General features: G+C 36.3%; 1 protein-coding gene across 1 annotated transcript; it reads left to right on the top strand.

Annotated features, from left to right (window-relative positions):
- The first annotated feature begins 9,571 nt into the window (after positions 1–9,571).
- LOC107949896 (uncharacterized) lies at positions 9,572–12,318 on the top strand. The gene is made up of 2 exons (XM_016884661.1): positions 9,572–10,304; positions 12,179–12,318. Exons 1-2 carry the CDS (start codon positions 9,572–9,574, stop codon positions 12,316–12,318), a joined length of 873 nt encoding a protein of 290 aa, XP_016740150.1.
- Positions 12,319–19,116: the final 6,798 nt, after the last annotated feature.

Raw genomic sequence — 19,116 nt, 5'->3', positions numbered from 1 at the left:
TTATTATTATTATTATTATTATTATTATTATTATTATTATTACCTACTTATTTATATTTTTTATTCAAATCTCGATATATATATATACATGTATATATTTTTATGATATACATACATTATTTTTTATAACTTATATATACTTATATATTTTTACATATTTTACAACTTATATACATATCTATATATCTATATTTTATTTTCATAAATACATATACCTACTTATATACCATCTTTATAATTTAAAACATACCTTTTTATATACTTTTTAAAATATATATATTATTATGTTATTCACTACTATTGTTTTATTTGGTGTTAATTTATTTACTTATTTACATGCTCATTATCATTATTCTTTTATTTAAGTGCTTTAATTTTTTATTTGTTTATTTACTTTTATTTGTTGATTTCTTTTCATTATATATTTGCCATCTTATTTATTTATCTTTTCTTATTTTGCTTGTGTTATTTATATTATCATTATCATCATTATTTTACATTTTACTCGGATTTATCAAAAACTAAAAAATTTTTCAAATAAGGCAATGTTTTGCGTTTGGAAATTCGAGAAAACATGCCCTAAGGTGCTGGGTGCCGATTTTTCTCGTTCAACCAAGTGGCTTAATATCCTTTTAAAAAAATTTCAAAATATGGCAATGTTTTGCGTTTGGAAATTCGAGAAAACATGCCCTAAGGTGCTGGGTGTCGATTTTTCTCATTCAACCAAATGGCTAAATATCTTTTTAAAAATTTCAAAATAAGACAATGTTTTGCGTTTGGAAATTCGAGGAACATGCCCTAATGTGCTGAGTTTCGATTTCTCGATTGACCGAATAGCCAAATATCCTCCTGAATTTTCAACCCATATAATTCGAGTTTTTTTAAGGATCGTATTTTAAATTTCTTTAAAGTTTTCAATTTTTTGACACTAAGACATTAAGTAATCAACTAGGTACCAATTTTGGGCATATCGAGGGTGCTAATCCTTCCTCGTGCGTAACCGACTCCCGAACCCATTTTTCTGAATTTTGTGGACCAAACTAGTTGTTTTAATAAAATCAAATCGTTTATTAAAAACAACCACTTTTCGAGGTGATCCGATCACACCTCATCAAAAAAAGATCGGTGGCGACTCCCATTTTCGTTTTCATTTTCCAAAACCCAAGTCGACCCCGTTTTCAATCAAAAAATGGAGTCAACAGCTTGGCGACTCCACTGGGGATCACGTTTTTTTAAAATAAATGAGTCGAGCCACGAGTTGATTACTTTTTGTCTTTTTGTCGAAAATTGAAAACTTGATTTAAGTATATGATCCTTTCATTGCATTCCATTCATTTTTATTGCAATTTTCATTGTTGTGACTTTGTTGTGACTGTTGTGTTGATTTAAATTTTGGTATATTTCTGCATATTGCATTGCATGACCGTTGGTCACACCTTTTAAGTGAGAGTGAGAAGCTACTCCTTCGTGAGGTTTTCACCTCCGTGCAGGATAGTGGATCGCTTTTGGGATACATCCGTACCTATGTCTCCGTGAGATTTTCATCTCCGTGCAGCCATAGGGAAATGTATTCCCCTAAACCGAACTTGGTCTATATGAGCCAACAATAAGTGAAGATCGAGGAATCTGCTGGTTTGGGTACCCTTACTTTAGAGCCAAACCACATGTAGTGAACCTTAAGAACTCACCCTAGGTAGAACTACACCAAACCCTAGTAGATACCCTGATATGTGCTTTTTATTCTTTCTAAATTGTTTTGGATTATATGTTTATATCTGATACTGATCTTTGCTGTTTTACTTTGGATGCATGACATTTCAACTGCATGGCATTTCATTATAAAAGGTGTTGATTCACATTCGGTTTCTAGACAGAAAGCTTATCATGGAAAACGAATTTCTTGAGAAGGTGAAAAATAATACGGTTGTCTAAACATGGTCAGAAAAAACGTAACTCGAGAAAGGTGATAGTTTGAAGGAGGGGTACACATTAGAATTATGGGACTTCACTTGTATCAACGTAACTCAGAATAATCTCCAAGAGTTGAAAGAAATTTGGGCTCAATGGGATGACGAGGTCAAACAGTTGTTTTGCTGTAATTATGGTGATTTGCCCTCCTTGCTCGATATCAAGGTGGATGAGCATTTATTTTGAGCTCTGGCCCAATTTTGGAATTCTGCTTATAGCTGCTTCACTTTTGGGGAGGTAGACATGGTGCCTACTGTGGAGGAGTATACAGCTCTACTTCGTTGTCCAAGAATCCAAGTAGATAAAGTTTATTCTAGAATTGTCAATGTTCTCACTTTTACAAAGAAGTTAGCAAAAATCACCGGAATGAGCGAGCAATGGGTTACGGCACGAATCAAACAAAAAGGGGAAAATAAATGTATCCCTTGGAGAAGTTTGCGAGGTCAAATTTTGGCACACCCTGATACAAAGAAGAAAGTTGATGTTCTCGCTTTGAGTATCTATGGGCTGGTTATTTTCCCCAAGGCATTAGGACATATTGATGAAACAGTTGCAGATTTGTTCAATCAACTTGATAGGAGGATTACACCTGTCCCAGCAATTTTGGCTGAAACGTTCAGATCTTTGAGTGCGTGCCGGAGAGCGGGTGAAGAAAGATTCATTGGTTGTGCAAAGCTCCTGTTAGTTTGGTTCCATTGTCACTTCTGGAAGGTGGATAAGGTTTCTTACAAAGTATTCTCTGAAAAGTATTCTCCTTTGAAAGAATTAGTAGCGACACCAAGACGTGACGATATTACTGGAGAAAGGTGGATGGCAATCCTTCAAAATCTCCGAGATGAGGATGTTGAATGGAAAGCTTCTTGGATGGTGCCTGACAAGATTTTGTATCGATGTGGAGACTTCGATTGGGTTCCTTTACTCGGAATTTAGGGAGCTGTCGGATATACCCCTCTGCTCGTATTAAGATAATATAGATCAAGACAGTTCATACCGGCAACGCAAGGACTGGCCGAGTGTGAGTTTTCTTATAGGGGTAATAACTACAAGGGAAAGATTCGAGAAATGTCCAACGCTTGGAAACAAACTCACCGGATGAAAAGATTTACCGTTGGGGCAATGATAACTCCTGAATATCATGGGTGGCGGAGTAAGAGGATTAACGATAATATTTATGAGCCAAGTCACGAAGGCAGTCAGTTAATAAAGGAGCATTTACGGGTCGTCCCTTCTGAACTAGAAATATTAAAGCAAGACTTTGAAAGAAGAAATGCAGAGTTGGAAAAGCAGAGAGAGCAAATAGAGGAAGAAAAAATGAACTTAAGATTGGATGCAGATGTTCAGAAGCTCGAGGCAGAGCGATTAAAAAAGGGGAAAGCTAGGGCTGAAGAAAATCTTGATAGTTTGAAAATAGATTATAAGAAGTTGCGATTATCAATGAGGACTGCCGGTTTGGGAAAGACTTCTGAGCAGTGGCGCAAGGAGATTCAACAAGAAAAGAATAAGGTTGATGAATGGGAAAGGAGGTTCCAAGAAATTCAAGCATAGAATGAGACTCTAAAGAGGAGTTTGTTAGAGAATTAAAAGGAAAAAGGGGAGCTAGAGAACAAAGTGACTGAATTAGAAGGATCTCTCCATCGGCACCAAAATCGGAACTCTGTGATGGAATTGAGGGCAAGCCTAAGTAGAATTGGAAAAATGAAAGAAAGAATTGAAGAGTTAGAAGCAGCATTGCGAAATTGTGAGATCTGGATCGAGTATTTGGAAGCTAATGAAGATCGTCAAAACGAGCAGTTGCACTACTTTTAGAACCAAGTTAGAGATAGAGATCACATTGTGGGAGAAGCCGTGGCTCAAATTCGAGAGGTTGCGGATCACCTGCAGACGTTGGCAGTGCAAGCTGATACGCTAAGTGTGAAATATAAGCTAGAATCAAGCCGAGGAAAAGAGCTAGCTTTATTACTTAAGAAGATTAGAATTTTGAGCATTAGGGCAAAACCGTATATGTAATCTGTCTTATGTAAAGAATTTTGTTTTTTTCTAGTAAAGTTTTCTAAATGGAATTGAATCAGAGTCAATGCATTTTCTTTTTGCATTCATTTCATGCATTGCATCACATCATATGCATTAACGACCATTAAAGGACCCTAATTAAATAAAATTATTTCAATTAACCTAGAAACCCGACACCCCTATGGAACTTGAGCAAAATCAAGAAACATGGATCAAAGACTAGAAAAACTTGAACAGCTCCAAAAAGATATGCAAGATCAGATACATAAGCGGTTGGAAAGAATTCAGCAAGAGATGACAGAAAAGATGCGAGAGACCCAGAATGACATGATGGCAAAGTTAACGCAGCTATTGAGAGGAGGAAAGGACAAGAAAAAGGACCCTGTAGTAAATGATGAAGAGGGAAATAATGATGAACCCCTTTACCCTCCAGGCTTTACCCCTCCGCACGCGCATACTCAAGCTGAGCTGTACCCACATAAATCCTCTGTTACGATCAGACCCCAGTAATCTTAGACGGGTCCTTCAATGCCAATGAATTTTCAAATTGGGGTAGGTCCTAATCCCAGAGAGAATCCTACTAATCTCATGGTCCCTGATCTCGATGACGTGCCAGAAGTGGAGAAAGAAAAAAGTGGATCTGTCAAAGCAATTAGAGGACCAATGTAAATGGCTGGAGGAGAAGTTCAAAGCCATGGAAAATGCTGATTACCACCGAGGAATGGATGCTAAAGATTTGAGCTTGGTACCCGATTTGGTCATCCCTCCCAAATTTAAAATGCTGGAATTTGAGAAGTATAATGGAGCAAGTTGTCCCGAAGCTCATATCACTATGTTTTGCCGAAGGATGGCCGGATACATCAACAATGATCAGCTGCTGATTCACTGCTTCCAGGACAGTTTGATCGGGTTAGTAGCTAGATGGTATAATCAATTGAGTCGGGCTAACATCCACTCGTGGAAAGATTTGGTACAGGCCTTTATCAAGCAATACAGACATGTGATGGATATAGCACCCGATCGAATTGTATTGCAAAACATGAAAAAGAAGCCTAATGAGAACTTCCGACAGTATGCTTAGAGATGGAGGGAGGTGGCAGCGCAAGTTCAACCACCACTTTTAGAAAAAGAAATAACCATGCTTTTTATCAATACTTTGAAAGCTCCATTTCTTAATCACATGTTGGGCAGTGCCACTAAAAGCTTTTCAGACATAGTGATGTCTGGAGAAATGATAGAGAACGCCATAAGGTGTGGCAAGATAGAAACAGGAGAAAGCACTAAAAGGTCAGCACCAAGAAAGAAGGAGCATGAGATAAACAATACAAGCATGTTTAACAAGGACCATTCTAAATCAATCACGGTGAGACAAGCCAGAACAGCAACCGCTAATCAGCAAGGTTCTTCAAAACAGGAATCCAATCCAAGGCCAAATGTAGAGAGACCTCAATTCACACCTATCCTAGTGACGTATAGGGAATTGTACCAGAACTTATTCGATGCGCATGTGGTATCTCCATTTTACCTAAAACCTATGCAACCTTCATACCCTAAGTGGTATGACGCAAACGCCCAATGCGAGTATCACGCAGGGAATAAGGGGCACTCGATTGAGAATTACACTGCATTCAAGAAGTTAGTTGAAAAACTTATCAATTTGGGGATCGTAAAGATTGGCGACTCATCAGGGCCAAACGTAGCAGGGAATCCATTGCCTAATCATGATGATAAAGGGGTGAACGCGATAACTGAGAATGGAGGAAGAAGAGTCAAAGCCAACGTAGCAGAGATAAAGACCCCCTTGAATGGGTTTGGAAACAAATGGTGAAAGGAGGTCTCATCAAGCAAGATTCAATAGAAAGACCAGGAAGAGAAAGGAAGTTTTGTAAGTTCCACGCAGAAGAAGGCCATAACATCCAAAAATGCACTGAGTTCAGAACCATAGTGCAAAGCTTAATGGATAACAAAGAGTTGGAGTTTTATGAAGATATCAAGGGACTAGAAAAGGGAGAAGTTTATGCTTCAGAGGAAAGATCTGTAGGAAAAGCCCAAAAGGCTAATCATCTAGTGGTGATTATTTCAAAGCCAATGAACGAAGAATCTGGAATACAAATTGTGCCAAAGGTCATAATCCAAAAACCTGTATCCTTTCCTTACAAGGATAGCAAAAAGGTTCCTTGGAATTACGACTGCAATGTGACGATTCTAGGAAAACAGAGCTTGGTAAATGCTTCAGAAAAGAAGGAAGGATTTTATACACAAAGTGGAAAACGCTATGATCCGGTAAATGCAAGAGTGGAATCTGGAAAATAAAAAGCCTTAGCAGTTGAGCTGGGAAAAGCAAAAACAGACAAAGTTGAATCGCATGTCAATCAGTCGGTAACTGAAAATGAGGCTACAGAATTTCTAAAATTCTTGAAGCATAGTGAGTACAGCGTGGTAGAACAATTACATAAGCAACTGGCTCGTATCTCGGTGCTTGAGTTGATTCTAAGTTCAGAGATACATCGTAATGCGTTGATTAATGTGCTAAATGAAACTTATGTCGCTAATGATATCTCAGTGAATAAGTTGGACCGATTGGTTAACAATATAAGTGCCGACAATTTCATTTTCTTTAATGATGATGAAATACCGCCGGGAGGGAGAGGAGCCACCAAAGCCTTACATATCACCACTCGTTGCGGGGAGTATATGTTGTTGGGTATGCTAATTGATAATGGATCAGCCCTGAATGTTTTACCTCTATCCACCTTAAGCAGGTTACTAGTGGATAGCTCTCACATGAAATCATGCCAGAATATAGTGAGGGCATTTGATGGTACCGAAAGGAGGGTGATGGGAAGAATAGAAATACCCCTCTCGATTGGCCCGAATACATACGAGGTGGACTTCCTAGTGATGGATATCAAGCCTTCGTATAATTGCTTGTTGGGAAGACCCTAGATTCACTCAGCAGGGGCGGTGCCTTCATCATTACACCAGAAGTTGAAATTGGTAACAGAAGGCCGGTTGATTACGATTAATGATGAGGAAGACATCATTGCATTAGTAACCAGTGACGCACCATACTTGGGAACGGATGATGAGGCAGTCAAATGTTCTTTTCAATCCTTGGAGTTCGTAAATGCGACCTTTGTCATTAAGAGAAAGAAGATCCCGATGCCCAGCATATCCAAAGCCACAAGGATGGGACTACAAATGACAGTTGGGAAAGGAGCTGTGCCTGGAAGAGGACTGGGAAGATGCTTTCAAGGAAAGATAGATGCACCAATGGTGAAGGACAAACAAGACCGCTTTGGTTTAGGATTTAAGCCAAATTCCAAGCAAAGAATGAAAGAGTTGGAGAAAAGGCAAGAGAGGAGGAAGGTGCGTTTGAACGGAGAAGAAGTTGATTGGGAACCTATGGCTTTCCCCCACATATCTAGGACCTTCGTATCAGGAAGAACCATGTATTCTGGACTAAAGACTCCAAGAAAGAAAACCACAGAGGAAATGTTAGGAAACTTGAACATCAATGCCATATTTGAAGAAGGATCTGAAGAAAGAAATATGTTAGGAATCTGTCTCTTTGAACCTGGGAGTGTTTTAAAGAATTGGACTGCTGAAGAAATGCCTGAAGTTTTTAGAGTTTCTCTAGAGTAATATTCAAAACATACTAATTGTGTTAGGCCTAGAGAAAATGGAAACTTTTTGTGAACTGAAATGGGCTTATGTTTGAACATTGTGACTTTAATGAAATATATCTTCGTATTTTCTTTTTAAGTATATATTCTTTTAAGATTCTTTTCATTCTTTCATGTGAATAATCATCTTGGATGTTTTTATTCCAAATCATTCTTTCATTAATTCATGATCATACTAAATAAGAATCCTTAAATTCATACATTTCCTGTACATTCTTTGATACCCATAACAGGTCCCAAGATATCAATGTCATGAGTGACCCTATTATGGACTTAGGAAATCCATTTGAACGAGATATGTGTTTAGAGGAATCTCAAGATTTTGAAGATAACACAGATTGTAACCTATCTCCGGACCTGTTGAGGATGGTAGAGCAGGAAGAGAAACAAATCCTACCTCATGAAAAGAGGTAGAGATGGTGACCCTGGAAGAGGGACAAGTGGTGAAGATTGGCACATGCATAGCTGAAGAAGTAAAACAAGGCCTCATTGAGTTGCTTCGAGAGTTCAAAAATGTCTTCACGTGGTCATACCAAGATATGCCCGGGTTGAGTATTGATATCGTAGTTCACCGTCTTCCTATAAAGGAATATTGCAAGCCCGTTCAACAAAAACTCTGAAGAATGAGGCCTGATGTTGTATTAAAAATAAAAGAGGAGGTGTAAAAGCAATTCGATGCTGGATTTTTGCAAGTGGTCAAATATTCTGAATGGGTAGCCAATATCATACCTGTCCCTAAGAAAGATGGGAAGGTAAGAATGTGTATAGATTATAGAGATTTAAATAAGGCTAGCCCAAAAGATAACTTTCCCTTACCGCACATCGACGCCTTGGTAGACAACACAGCGGGGCATTCACTGTTTTCTTTTATGGATGGTTTCTCTGGATATAACCAAATTAAGATGTATCCTGAGGATATGAAGAAAACTACATTCATAAACCTATGGGGAAATTTTTGTTATAAAGTGATGCCATTTGGGTTGAAAAATGCAAGGGCAACGTATTAGAAGGCCATGATAACATTGTTTCATGACATGATGCATAAGGAGTTAGAAGTCTATGTTGATGACATGATTGCAAAGTCAAGAACAGAAGATGAACATGTGCAGGTCCTTAAGAAATTATTTATAAGGTTGAGAAAATTTCAGCTAAAGCTAAATCTAGCGAAATGCACATTCGGGGTTAGATCAGGAAAATTGTTGGGGTTCATGGTCAGTGAGAGAGGAATTGAGATAGATCCAGACAAAGTAAAGGCAATACAAGAATTACCTCCACCGCATACTCAAAAAGAGGTTCGAGGTTTCCTAGGAAGACTAAAATATATCGCTCGATTCATTTCACAGCTAACCGAGAAATGTGACCCCATATTCCGTCTCCTTAAGAAACACAATCCAGGTGTATGGGATGAGGAATGTCAGAAAAACTTTTGAAAAAGTCAAACACTAGTCCAACGCCCCAGTATTGATGCCACCCTGCCCAGACAAGCCACTCATACTGTATTTGGCAGTATTTGAAAATTTCATGGGATGCGTGCTTGGCCAACATGATGAGTCAGGACGAAAAGAAAGAGTAATTTACTATCTCAGTAAGAAGTTCACCAAATGCGAACAAGATATTCGCCAATTGAGAAGCTATGTTGTGCCTTGATCTGGACAACTCGGAGACTGAGACAGTACATGTTGTACCATACAACCTGGTTGATTTCTAAACTAGACCCTTTGAAATACCTGATGGAGTCTACCGCTCTGAATGGGAGAATGTCCCGATGGCAAATTCTTCTATCTGAATTTGATATAGTCTATGTGAACCAGAAGACGGTAAAAGGGAGTGCAATAGCGGATTTCTTGGCAAGTAGAGCTCTGGAAGATTACGAGCCACTAAACTTTGATTTCCCAAATGAGGATTTGATGTATGTTGCAACTGCAGAAGAAGGTTTTCAAGAAGGTGGTCCTTGGAAGCTGAATTTTGACGGAGCTTCGAATGCTATAGGCAACGGAATCGGGGCAGTACTCGTGTCCCCTAGTGGAGATCATTATCCTTTCACTAGCAAATTGGACTTTGACTGCACAAATAATATGGATGAGTATGAAGCTTGCATTATGGGCATCCGAGCAGCCATAGAGCAGAAAATTAAGGTGCTAGAGGTATACGGAGACTCTGCATTAGTAATTTACCAGCTCAAAGGGGAATGGGAAACGAGAGACCCGAAATTAGTCCGCTATCGAAATTTGGTCTTGAAATTGATTGAGGAATTTGACAGTGTCACCTTTTGTTATCTCCCACGAGATGAAAATCAGATGGCAGATGCTTTGGCAACTCTAGCCTCTATGTTTAAAGTAAACAAACCAGAAGATATGAAGCCTATTCAGATCAACATTCATGAGGCTCCAGCACATTGTTACAACCTTGACGATGAAGAGGAAAAGGATGATCACCCCTGGTATCATGACATATTGGGATATGTAAAGAGTCGTGAGTACCCCGACCATGCGACGAAAAATGATAAAAGGACCTTAAGGAGATTAGCCATTGATTACGTCCTAGATAGGGAGATCTTGTATAAAAAGGGAAAAGATCAAGTATTGTTGAAATGTGTGGATGTTGTCGAAGCCAAAAAATTTTTGGAAGAAGTGCATAAAGGTATTTGTGGAACACATGCCAACGGCTTCACGATGGCCAGACAAATTATGAGGTTTGGGTATTATTGGTCCACCATGGAAGGGGATTGCATTAATTATGCCAAAAAGTGCCATAAATGTCAAATTTATGGTGACAAGAAGCACGCACCACCTTTACCCCTTCACGTTATGGTTTCTCCATGGCCTTTCTCTATGTGGGGAATGGATGTTATTGGGCCAATATCTCCAAAGGCTTCTAATGGGCATCGTTTTATCTTTGTGGTTATTGATTACTTCACTAAATGGGTGGAGGCTGCTTCATATGCTAACGTCACAAAGTCAGCAGTTAGCAAGTTTTTGAAAAAAGAAATCATATGTCGATACGGAATGCCTAAAAGGATCATATCTGACAACGCGCTGAACTTGAACAACAACTTAATAGTGGAAGTTTGTAGTCAGTTCAAGATCAGACACCATAATCCGTCACCGTACTGTCCAAAAATGAATGGTGCCCTGGAAGTAGCTAACAAAAATATCAAGAAAATTGTAGGGAAAATGATTGAAACCTACAAAGACTGGCATGAGAAATTACCTTTCGCCCTCCTAGCATATCGTACCTCCGTTAGGACCTCTACTGGGGCAACACCGTTTTCTTTAGTCTATGGGATGGAGGCAGTTTTACCCATAGAAGTTGAAATCCCTTCTCTCCGAGTATTAGTTGAACTAAAGTTAGATGAGGCCGAATGGATTCAATCTCGATATGATCAGCTAAATTTGATAGAAGAAAAGAGGTTAAAAGCTATTCGTCATGGTCAGATGTATCAGAAACGAATGATGCGAGCCTATAACAAAAAAGTTCGTCCTAGAGAATTTCACGAGGGGGACCTAGTTTTGAAAAAGGTTCTTCCTCTACAAAAAGATTTTAGAGGAAAATGGATGCCGAATTGGGAAGGTCCGTATGTAGTAAAAAAGGCCTTTTCTGGAGGAGCTTTAATCTTGAGCGAGATGGATGGTAAAAGCGTGCCAAATCCTGTAAACTCAGATTCAGTCAAGAAATATTTCACTTGAAGAAGGAAGGACCAAAAGAAAAAAAAAGAGAGGCCAGGGTGAAAACCCGCAAAGGGCGCCTTGAGACCAAAGGGGATTTGAGTTGAAAACCTGAAAAAGGCGGCTCAAATTTTGATGAAGTATGCGATGAATGGAATAGCTCAAATTTTGATCAAGATCTGGGGCATGTAGAGGTCTTGCTATACTTGAATCTACAAGAAAGGGTAGGCGACATATTGGGGTATTGACAAAATACTGTAGATTCCCTAAATGCATGTTAAAGCTTATGCAGGGAAACTCGTGCTGTGATATCTAGGGCACCTGTTGTCATCTTATATATTTTGAATCTTGGCAAAAATTTGTTGTATTGATTAATGTATTCATTTCAAGTGTTGCTCCTCAATAAAATTCCATCTTATCCATTATTTTTTTTATCTTCGCAAAATTTGCTATCTTGATTAACTTATTCATTTTGAGATTTTATTCCCAATAACATTTTTGTTTGTCCATTGTGATAATCTTGTTCAAAACATTTGAAATAACGATTACTGGACTGAATGTTCAAACAAAAGGAGTTTTGCATATTGCTCTAGAAATTTCTAAATAATGAAGGAACCTGAAACAGGACTGTTGTTTAGAACACACCAAATTTTAAGTACCTAAAAGGGAAAAGTCTAAGTCAGGACTATCCTTTCAACTTTGTTGTCCAAACATGGATTAAAAAAATGGCAAGATGTCATATTGGTGACAAAGCTTCAATAATCACCAAGTGATGAGAAGAGGTTTTCTTGGAGAAAAATTTTGCAATTGTGCATAAACATTTGGTATGACACCCTGGGAATGGTGTAGGAGACCAAATAGTTTCATATCAGAGGATCGAGAAAAGGCTAGGTCTTTCTATTGGGTCACAGAGGGAGAAAGATGATTCAAATTTTGCATCCAGTGAGTTGAACTTTGAAGATTATAGTAAGGGCAATCTGACCAAGTAAGAGATGAACATTACCAACCGGACAAGATAGCATTCGGACGCGTTGGCAATAAAGCCTTATTGAGGAAGGGGCAATAACAATTCGAACATTGAAAGATCATTTTCATTTTGCATTCATGCATACACATTTAGCCAAGATATTTTGATTCATTTTGATCATAATCACTAGGCATAAATAGGTTCATATAGGTCATGTTCCCCCAAAGAACAGATCAACGAATATGGCAGGTCTTGCCTTCCTGAGTTGACAGCGAAGTAGATCGAAGAAATTACATTGCAATTTAAAATATTGAAGTCACAATGGCGAATCTTACTTCCCAGGCGATGCAGCGGAATAGATTGAAGCTACGACGGTGAATCTCACTTCCCCAACATTGCAATTCAAAAGATTGAAGCCACAACGGTGAATCTTACTTCCCAGGCGATGCAGCGGAATAGATTGAAGCTACAACGGTGAGTCTTCCTTCCCCGACATTGCAGTCAAATAGATTGAAGCCACAATGGCAAATCTCACCTCCCTGGCGATGCAATGGAATAGATTGAAGCTACAACAGTGAATCTCACCTCCCTGGCGATGCAGTGGAATAGATTCAAGCTACAACGGTGAATCTTCCTTCCCCGACATTGCAGTCAAATAGATTGAAGCTACAACAGTGAATCTCACCTCCCTAGCGATGCAGTGGAATAGATTGAAGTTACAACGACGAATCTTCCTTCCCCGACATTGCAGTCAAATAGATTGAAGCTACAACAGCGAATCTTACCTCCCTAGCGATGCAGTGGAACAAATTGAAGCTACGATGGTGAATCTTGCTTTTCCTACATTACAACTAAAAGATTGAAGCCGCAATGGCGAATCTTATTTCCTCGACGAGACCGGGTAAAAATTGGTCTTTCTTAGTCTTTGCTCTGTTATCGTTACATGACAACAAGCAAAGAGGGGCAGCTGTACAAGCCAAATTTTGAACCCGGGCCCAAGAACCCCAAACCAATTAACCCACCTAGACTAAACCCAAATCCAAATGACCCAATTACAACACCCAAAACCGAAACAGAACCAGACCTAACTACCCAATTACACCCACCTGCCCAATAAGCCCAAAATCTAAAAGCCCAATGCTCATTTTCAGAAAAAAACAAATCAGCCTAGGGTTTCAGAAACTGAAACCCCCTAACCAAGTGGCACCGCACCCTATCCCTAGCCTCTGCCATCGCCGCCAACGTCACGCCGCCACCGCCACGGTCACGTCACCACCACCACTTGCACCGTCACCTGCAAAGAAGAAACAAAACAAAGAAAAAGAGATCAAAGTACACAAGCAGTAGAGAATCGGTTATAAAAGCCGAATATGTAACTCTTTTCTTTTTTCTTTTTAGCTAGCGATCTATGTAACACAAAAAAAAACAGATAGTAGCAAAAAAAAAGAAAACGAAAATAAACAGATTCAAGGCGATTTTGGCCATTCTATTTTTCTGTTTCTTTTTTTTCCTTTTTGCAAGTTTTTTTTATTATTCATTTAGATTTTATCTCATTTAAAACAAAAAAAAAGAGTGAGTGTACCTGGGGAAGGCCGCGACCTCGCCGTCGGGAGGGGTTTTCTTCTCTGTTGTCCGATTTGGGCTTAGGGAGGATTGGAAATCCATTTTCTTCAGACCGGCGGGTTGAGAGAGCATCGGCTTTCAAGGATGCCTCACAACGAAGGCTAGAAAGCCTGTGTTCCGCAACGCCGGCCTTGGGTCGCAGCGACGGAGCGGTGGTGGACGGAGGGTTGAGAGAAAAAGTCAAGTATTTGAAGTTGTTTTTTAAAAGATGGTGGCTAAATGAGGGTTATCAGAAATTTTTGTTTTAAATAACCCTATAAAACGATGTCGTTTGGGCTTAGGGTTCAGAGACCAAAAACAACGTCGTTTTGGTCTCTGACCCGCGCGGTGACCCGACCCTGGGGGAGGATCTGCGTGTTTACTTCAAATGGGTTATTTATGCGCGCAGTCCCTCCTATTTTTCAGCGCATTACAGTTTGGTCCTATTTTGTTGTTTTCTTTTATTTTGATCTAGCCCTAAAATTTTACTTTTGTTTCATTTTAGTCCACTGAAGTGCTGCGTTTTAGAACTTTGGTTTATTTACTGTGTTGGTCCCCCCTTTTTTGCGCGCGTCACAATTTAATCTTTTTTTGTTTTTTATTTCAATTTCACCCAATACATTCGTTTTTATTTCAATTTAGTCCATATTCTAGTATTATTATTATTATTATTATTATTACCTACTTATTTATATTTTTTATTCAAATCTCGATATATATATACATGTATATATTTTTATGATATACATACATTATTTTTTTATAACTTATATATACTTATATATTTTTACATATTTTACAACTTATATACATATCTATATATCTATATTTTTATTTTCATAAATACATATACCTACTTATATACCATCTTTATAATTTAAAACATACCTTTTTATATACTTTTTAAAAATATATATATTATTATGTTATTCACTACTATTGTTTTATTTGGTGTTAATTTATTTACTTATTTACATGCTCATTATCATTATTCTTTTATTTAAGTGCTTTAATTTTTTATTTGTTTATTTACTTTTATTTGTTGATTTCTTTTCATTATATATTTGCCATCTTATTTATTTATCTTTTCTTATTTTGCTTGTGTTATTTATATTATCATTATCATCATTATTTTACATTTTACTCGGATTTATCAAAAACGAAAAAAAATTTCAAATAAGGCAATGTTTTGCGTTTGGAAATTCGAGAAAACGTGCCCTAAGGTACTGGGTGTCGATTTTTCTCGTTCAACCAAATGGCTTAATATCCTTTTAAAAATTTTAAAATAAGGCAATGTTTTGAGTTTGGAAATTTGAGAAAACATGCCCTAAGGTGCTGGGTGTCGATTTTTCTCGTTCAACCAAATGGCTTAATATCCTTTTAAAAAAATTTCAAAATATGGCAATGTTTTGCGTTTGGAAATTCGAGAAAACATGCCCTAAGGTGCTGGGTGTCGATTTTTCTCATTCAACCAAATGGCTAAATATCCTTTTAAAAATTTCAAAATAAGGCAATGTTTTGCGTTTGGAAATTCGAGGAACATGCCCTAATGTGCTGGGTTTCGATTTCTCGATTGACCGAATAGCCAAATATCCTCTTGAATTTTCAATCCATATCATCCGAGTTTTTTTTTAAGGATCATATTTTAAATTTCTTTAAAGTTTTCAATTTTTCGACACTAAGACATTAAGTAATCAACTAGGTACCAATTTTGGACGTATCGAGGGTGCTAATCCTTCCTCGTGCGTAACCAACTCCCGAACCCGTTTTTCTGAATTTCGTGGACCAAACTTGTTGTTTTAATAAAATCAAATCGTTTATTAAAAACAACCACTTTTCGAGGTGATCCGATCACACCTCATCAAAAAAAGATCGGTGGCGACTCCCATTTTCGTTTTCATTTTCCAAAACCCAAGTCGACCCCGTTTTCAATCAAAAAATGGTGTCAACACTTATCAAACAACAAAAGTCAAGAATGATTAATATCTATGTTGACTATTTATTGTAATATCTTAATTATATTGTTCAATGAGAAATCATGTATTTATAATCATACTCTGATACTACATATAAAAATTCAAAATCATGAAATTATGCAAACCAAAACCTAACATTGAATATATAATAATTCTAGGATCTCTATAATATTATTATTCCACTTATATATAAAATTACTTGAAGTGGAATTGGAATTAACCATTAGATTTGACGAAGAAGAACACAACAGTAAATTGGTTTCTCTCTAGCAACTTATTTCCTTTTGTTACACAAACCCTAACGATGGAGGTCAAAATGTTCTATTAGTTTATGTGTGTAACCCTAATAAGTAGAGGGATGATCAATTTATAATGATAAAATTTTAATTTAATACGCCCACCAAATAACCAAATCAACATATAATATTAAACTTTTTATTAAGATAAATAATTTAATCACTTAAAATTAAGTCACTTGAATTTAGATGTAATCGGGTCCATAAATTTGAACTAAAATAATTCGGAAATAAAAGAAAGAAGGATGGTTGGAATGAGACTTTGCATAGCTGTCCATCTAGAGGAAATTTTATTCAATTTAAACACTTTTTTACCGTCTTATATTTACATTAATACTCTCTTTTGATTCACTAGAATACATCATAGAGTTTTTACTGGTTCATAGAAGTTTAACTTCGTTAATCAAGAGTATTATTTCTGTTAAATTCTTCTAACTTGGGACCTTAGGCCACCCCTTTTAATCATTGAATAAAGTTGGGAGTCTTTATTTTTTAGTTGTATGCGTGAAGTACATTATCAGAGTAAAAGTTTTCTTTTGGTTTACTTTCAAGTCTTCCGAAGTTATGGGTCTTCAAGTTTTCCAACACTGGTGATTTTAGTTTTTGTAAGGGTTTCATAGGGGTCCAAACTCATTCATTGACATTTTTTGGATACAAGTTATCCTAGGCTTTTGTAGGAGTCATTCTATTATATTCTTCTATTTCTATTTGTTTGATTTGAATCTGACTTATTTATTTCCACAAATTCACTTGGAGCCCGAGTCTCTAAATTCCACCTTCGCCAAATTCTTAAATAAAGTATGCTATCTATTTTCTTTTTCTTTTACATCTATTTTGAGTTTGTGGTTTATCGTGCTAAATCTTGAACTTCAACATCACCATAAGTTCAACGATAGAACACAAAAATTTATGAGAATTTACTTTCCATGCATACAACGTTTACTCTTTTGTGCTTCTAATTTTTAAATTTTGTTATTGGTTAATTTATCATTTTGAAACCTTCGATTGTTTCTTGCGTAATGAACAATTAAATTTAAATTTGTGTTGATTGAGTCTTAAATTAATTGATATTGTTGTAATAAATAAAAAATTTGTGGGTTTAAATATATTTAAACGCGCATTATCTTTTAATTTAAGAGTTTAAAACAATATGAGTAGTAGTAGAAATTGTATAAATATTTTTTAATACAATTGAAAATCTTATTTTTAGAATTTATAAAAAATCCGTTTATATTATTTTTAGTTTAGGAAATAGAAACATAACTGCATTAGATGTAACAAATTGGAAACAATGAAGTGGCAATTATGATGGCCGTGATAGCGATAACAAAACATAACATGATGACAACCATATAGGATTTATTATTCATAAAAAATGGTAAAAAGGTTATCAAATTCAGGCTTGTCGAGGGGGATTGTTGACTACGGAATCATTTTTAAATTTTTATTTTTTTTACATTTCATCTTGTAACAGATTTAAGGGATAATACTTTTTATTATTAACGGTTTAGGTTAACTGTCCAAAAAATAACACTTCAAATTTTTTTTTAAAAAAGAACGGATTCAAGTTAATGACAAACAAGGTAAACAAGTTAAGGAAAAGGAAACAAATTCAACTTATTGAAAGTGAGATGAAATTCTTAGGGGTTGAATTTAAATTTACATATTTCATACATCTAAAATTTATGTAATTATTCGTGTAATAGATGTTAGACAATTGTGTGTGTTTAAGCTCTTAGAACTTCCACTCTGTTCATGATAATATTTAAATATAAATATGTAATTAACAAGTGTTGAGTATACTAATAAGATATATTACAATTTAAAAAGAGAATAAGATATATTACAATTTAAAAAGAGAATATGTGTTCAAAGTTTAGAGATAATTTTATTGAGAGGGGCAGTCACGAACCCCAAATGTAAACTGTAAAATAAACATTGAAGAGACCAAAAAATAAAAATAAATTTGACTTGCATCATGATATATAATCTATTTCATCTATCTTATATTATATTTAAATTGTTAACTGTTTTAATGTCATCTATCAATCGGGTCCAATTCAATTATCAATTAACAAAAACCCTTTATTTTATGAAATAATAAACATTATTATGAGAGTAAATTTATCATTTTAAATCATGTGAAATCTAGAAAGATACAAATTTGAACACAAAACATTCATTTTCAATATTTTAACTTCACCAATTCAATCAAAACCTTTTAGTTATATATGAATTTTTAATAAAAATATTTGTTAAATAAAATGCATCATGATATATAATTTTAATTAAAAATTAGAGATATCTTCAAAAGGGTTCATGCAAATTTTAGCCCTTGAACTTGATAACTAGATCTACTTTGATACTTGTATTTTTTTGTCCACTTTGATACTTGAACTTAGGTCTATTTTGATTCCTGATTTTGGAATGATGTAAAAGTTTGATGATGTGGCACTTTGATATTGTGTCATTGTTAGAGTTGTGTGACCCGAATCCCGTTTGATCTGGCTAGAAAAGTTCAAGATGCAACTCACTTGTTAAAGAAATCAAATAGAGAGGCAAAATTGGGGATCTGTGGATGCGAAGGTCTGAGGGTTAAAAATTTATGGGCCTTGCCGCACAAGTTGAATCTATATAGGACTATATTTCTTTTATTATACATTGATTAAAAAAGGATTTTTTTAGTTAATTACAATAACAAGACAAAACTCAAGCAACAAACACAACTAGCACGACTTGAATCTAGGCCACACTTGGGGCGATAAACACCATTGATCATCAGGCCATCACATGGGGTTAAAAAGAAAAAAGAGTTGTTTAACCCTTAAAAACAGAGCATAGCCAAAAGCTTCTTGTATTGTTGTTTTTCAGCTTCAATGAATTTATCTTCCCCTACCCATGGTTTTTCCTGATAAGGGTTTTTCACGTAAAATCTACGTATTCTTA

This window comes from Gossypium hirsutum, chromosome D03, assembly GCF_007990345.1.
Source record: "Gossypium hirsutum isolate 1008001.06 chromosome D03, Gossypium_hirsutum_v2.1, whole genome shotgun sequence".
Classification (NCBI taxonomy): Eukaryota; Viridiplantae; Streptophyta; class Magnoliopsida; order Malvales; family Malvaceae; genus Gossypium; species Gossypium hirsutum.
The sequence above is the reverse complement of the archived record's forward strand: the minus strand, read 5'-3'. Positions and strand labels throughout refer to the sequence as shown.

Coding starts and splice junctions, on each gene's coding strand:
- LOC107949896 (XM_016884661.1), top strand. CDS start 9,572: ATGTATGTTGCAACTGCAGAAGAAGGTTTTCAAGAAGGTGGTCCTTGG. Junction 10,305..12,178: donor TTTGGAAGAAGTGCATAAAG/GTATTTGTGGAA, acceptor GGAATGGTGTAG/GAGACCAAATAGTTTCATAT.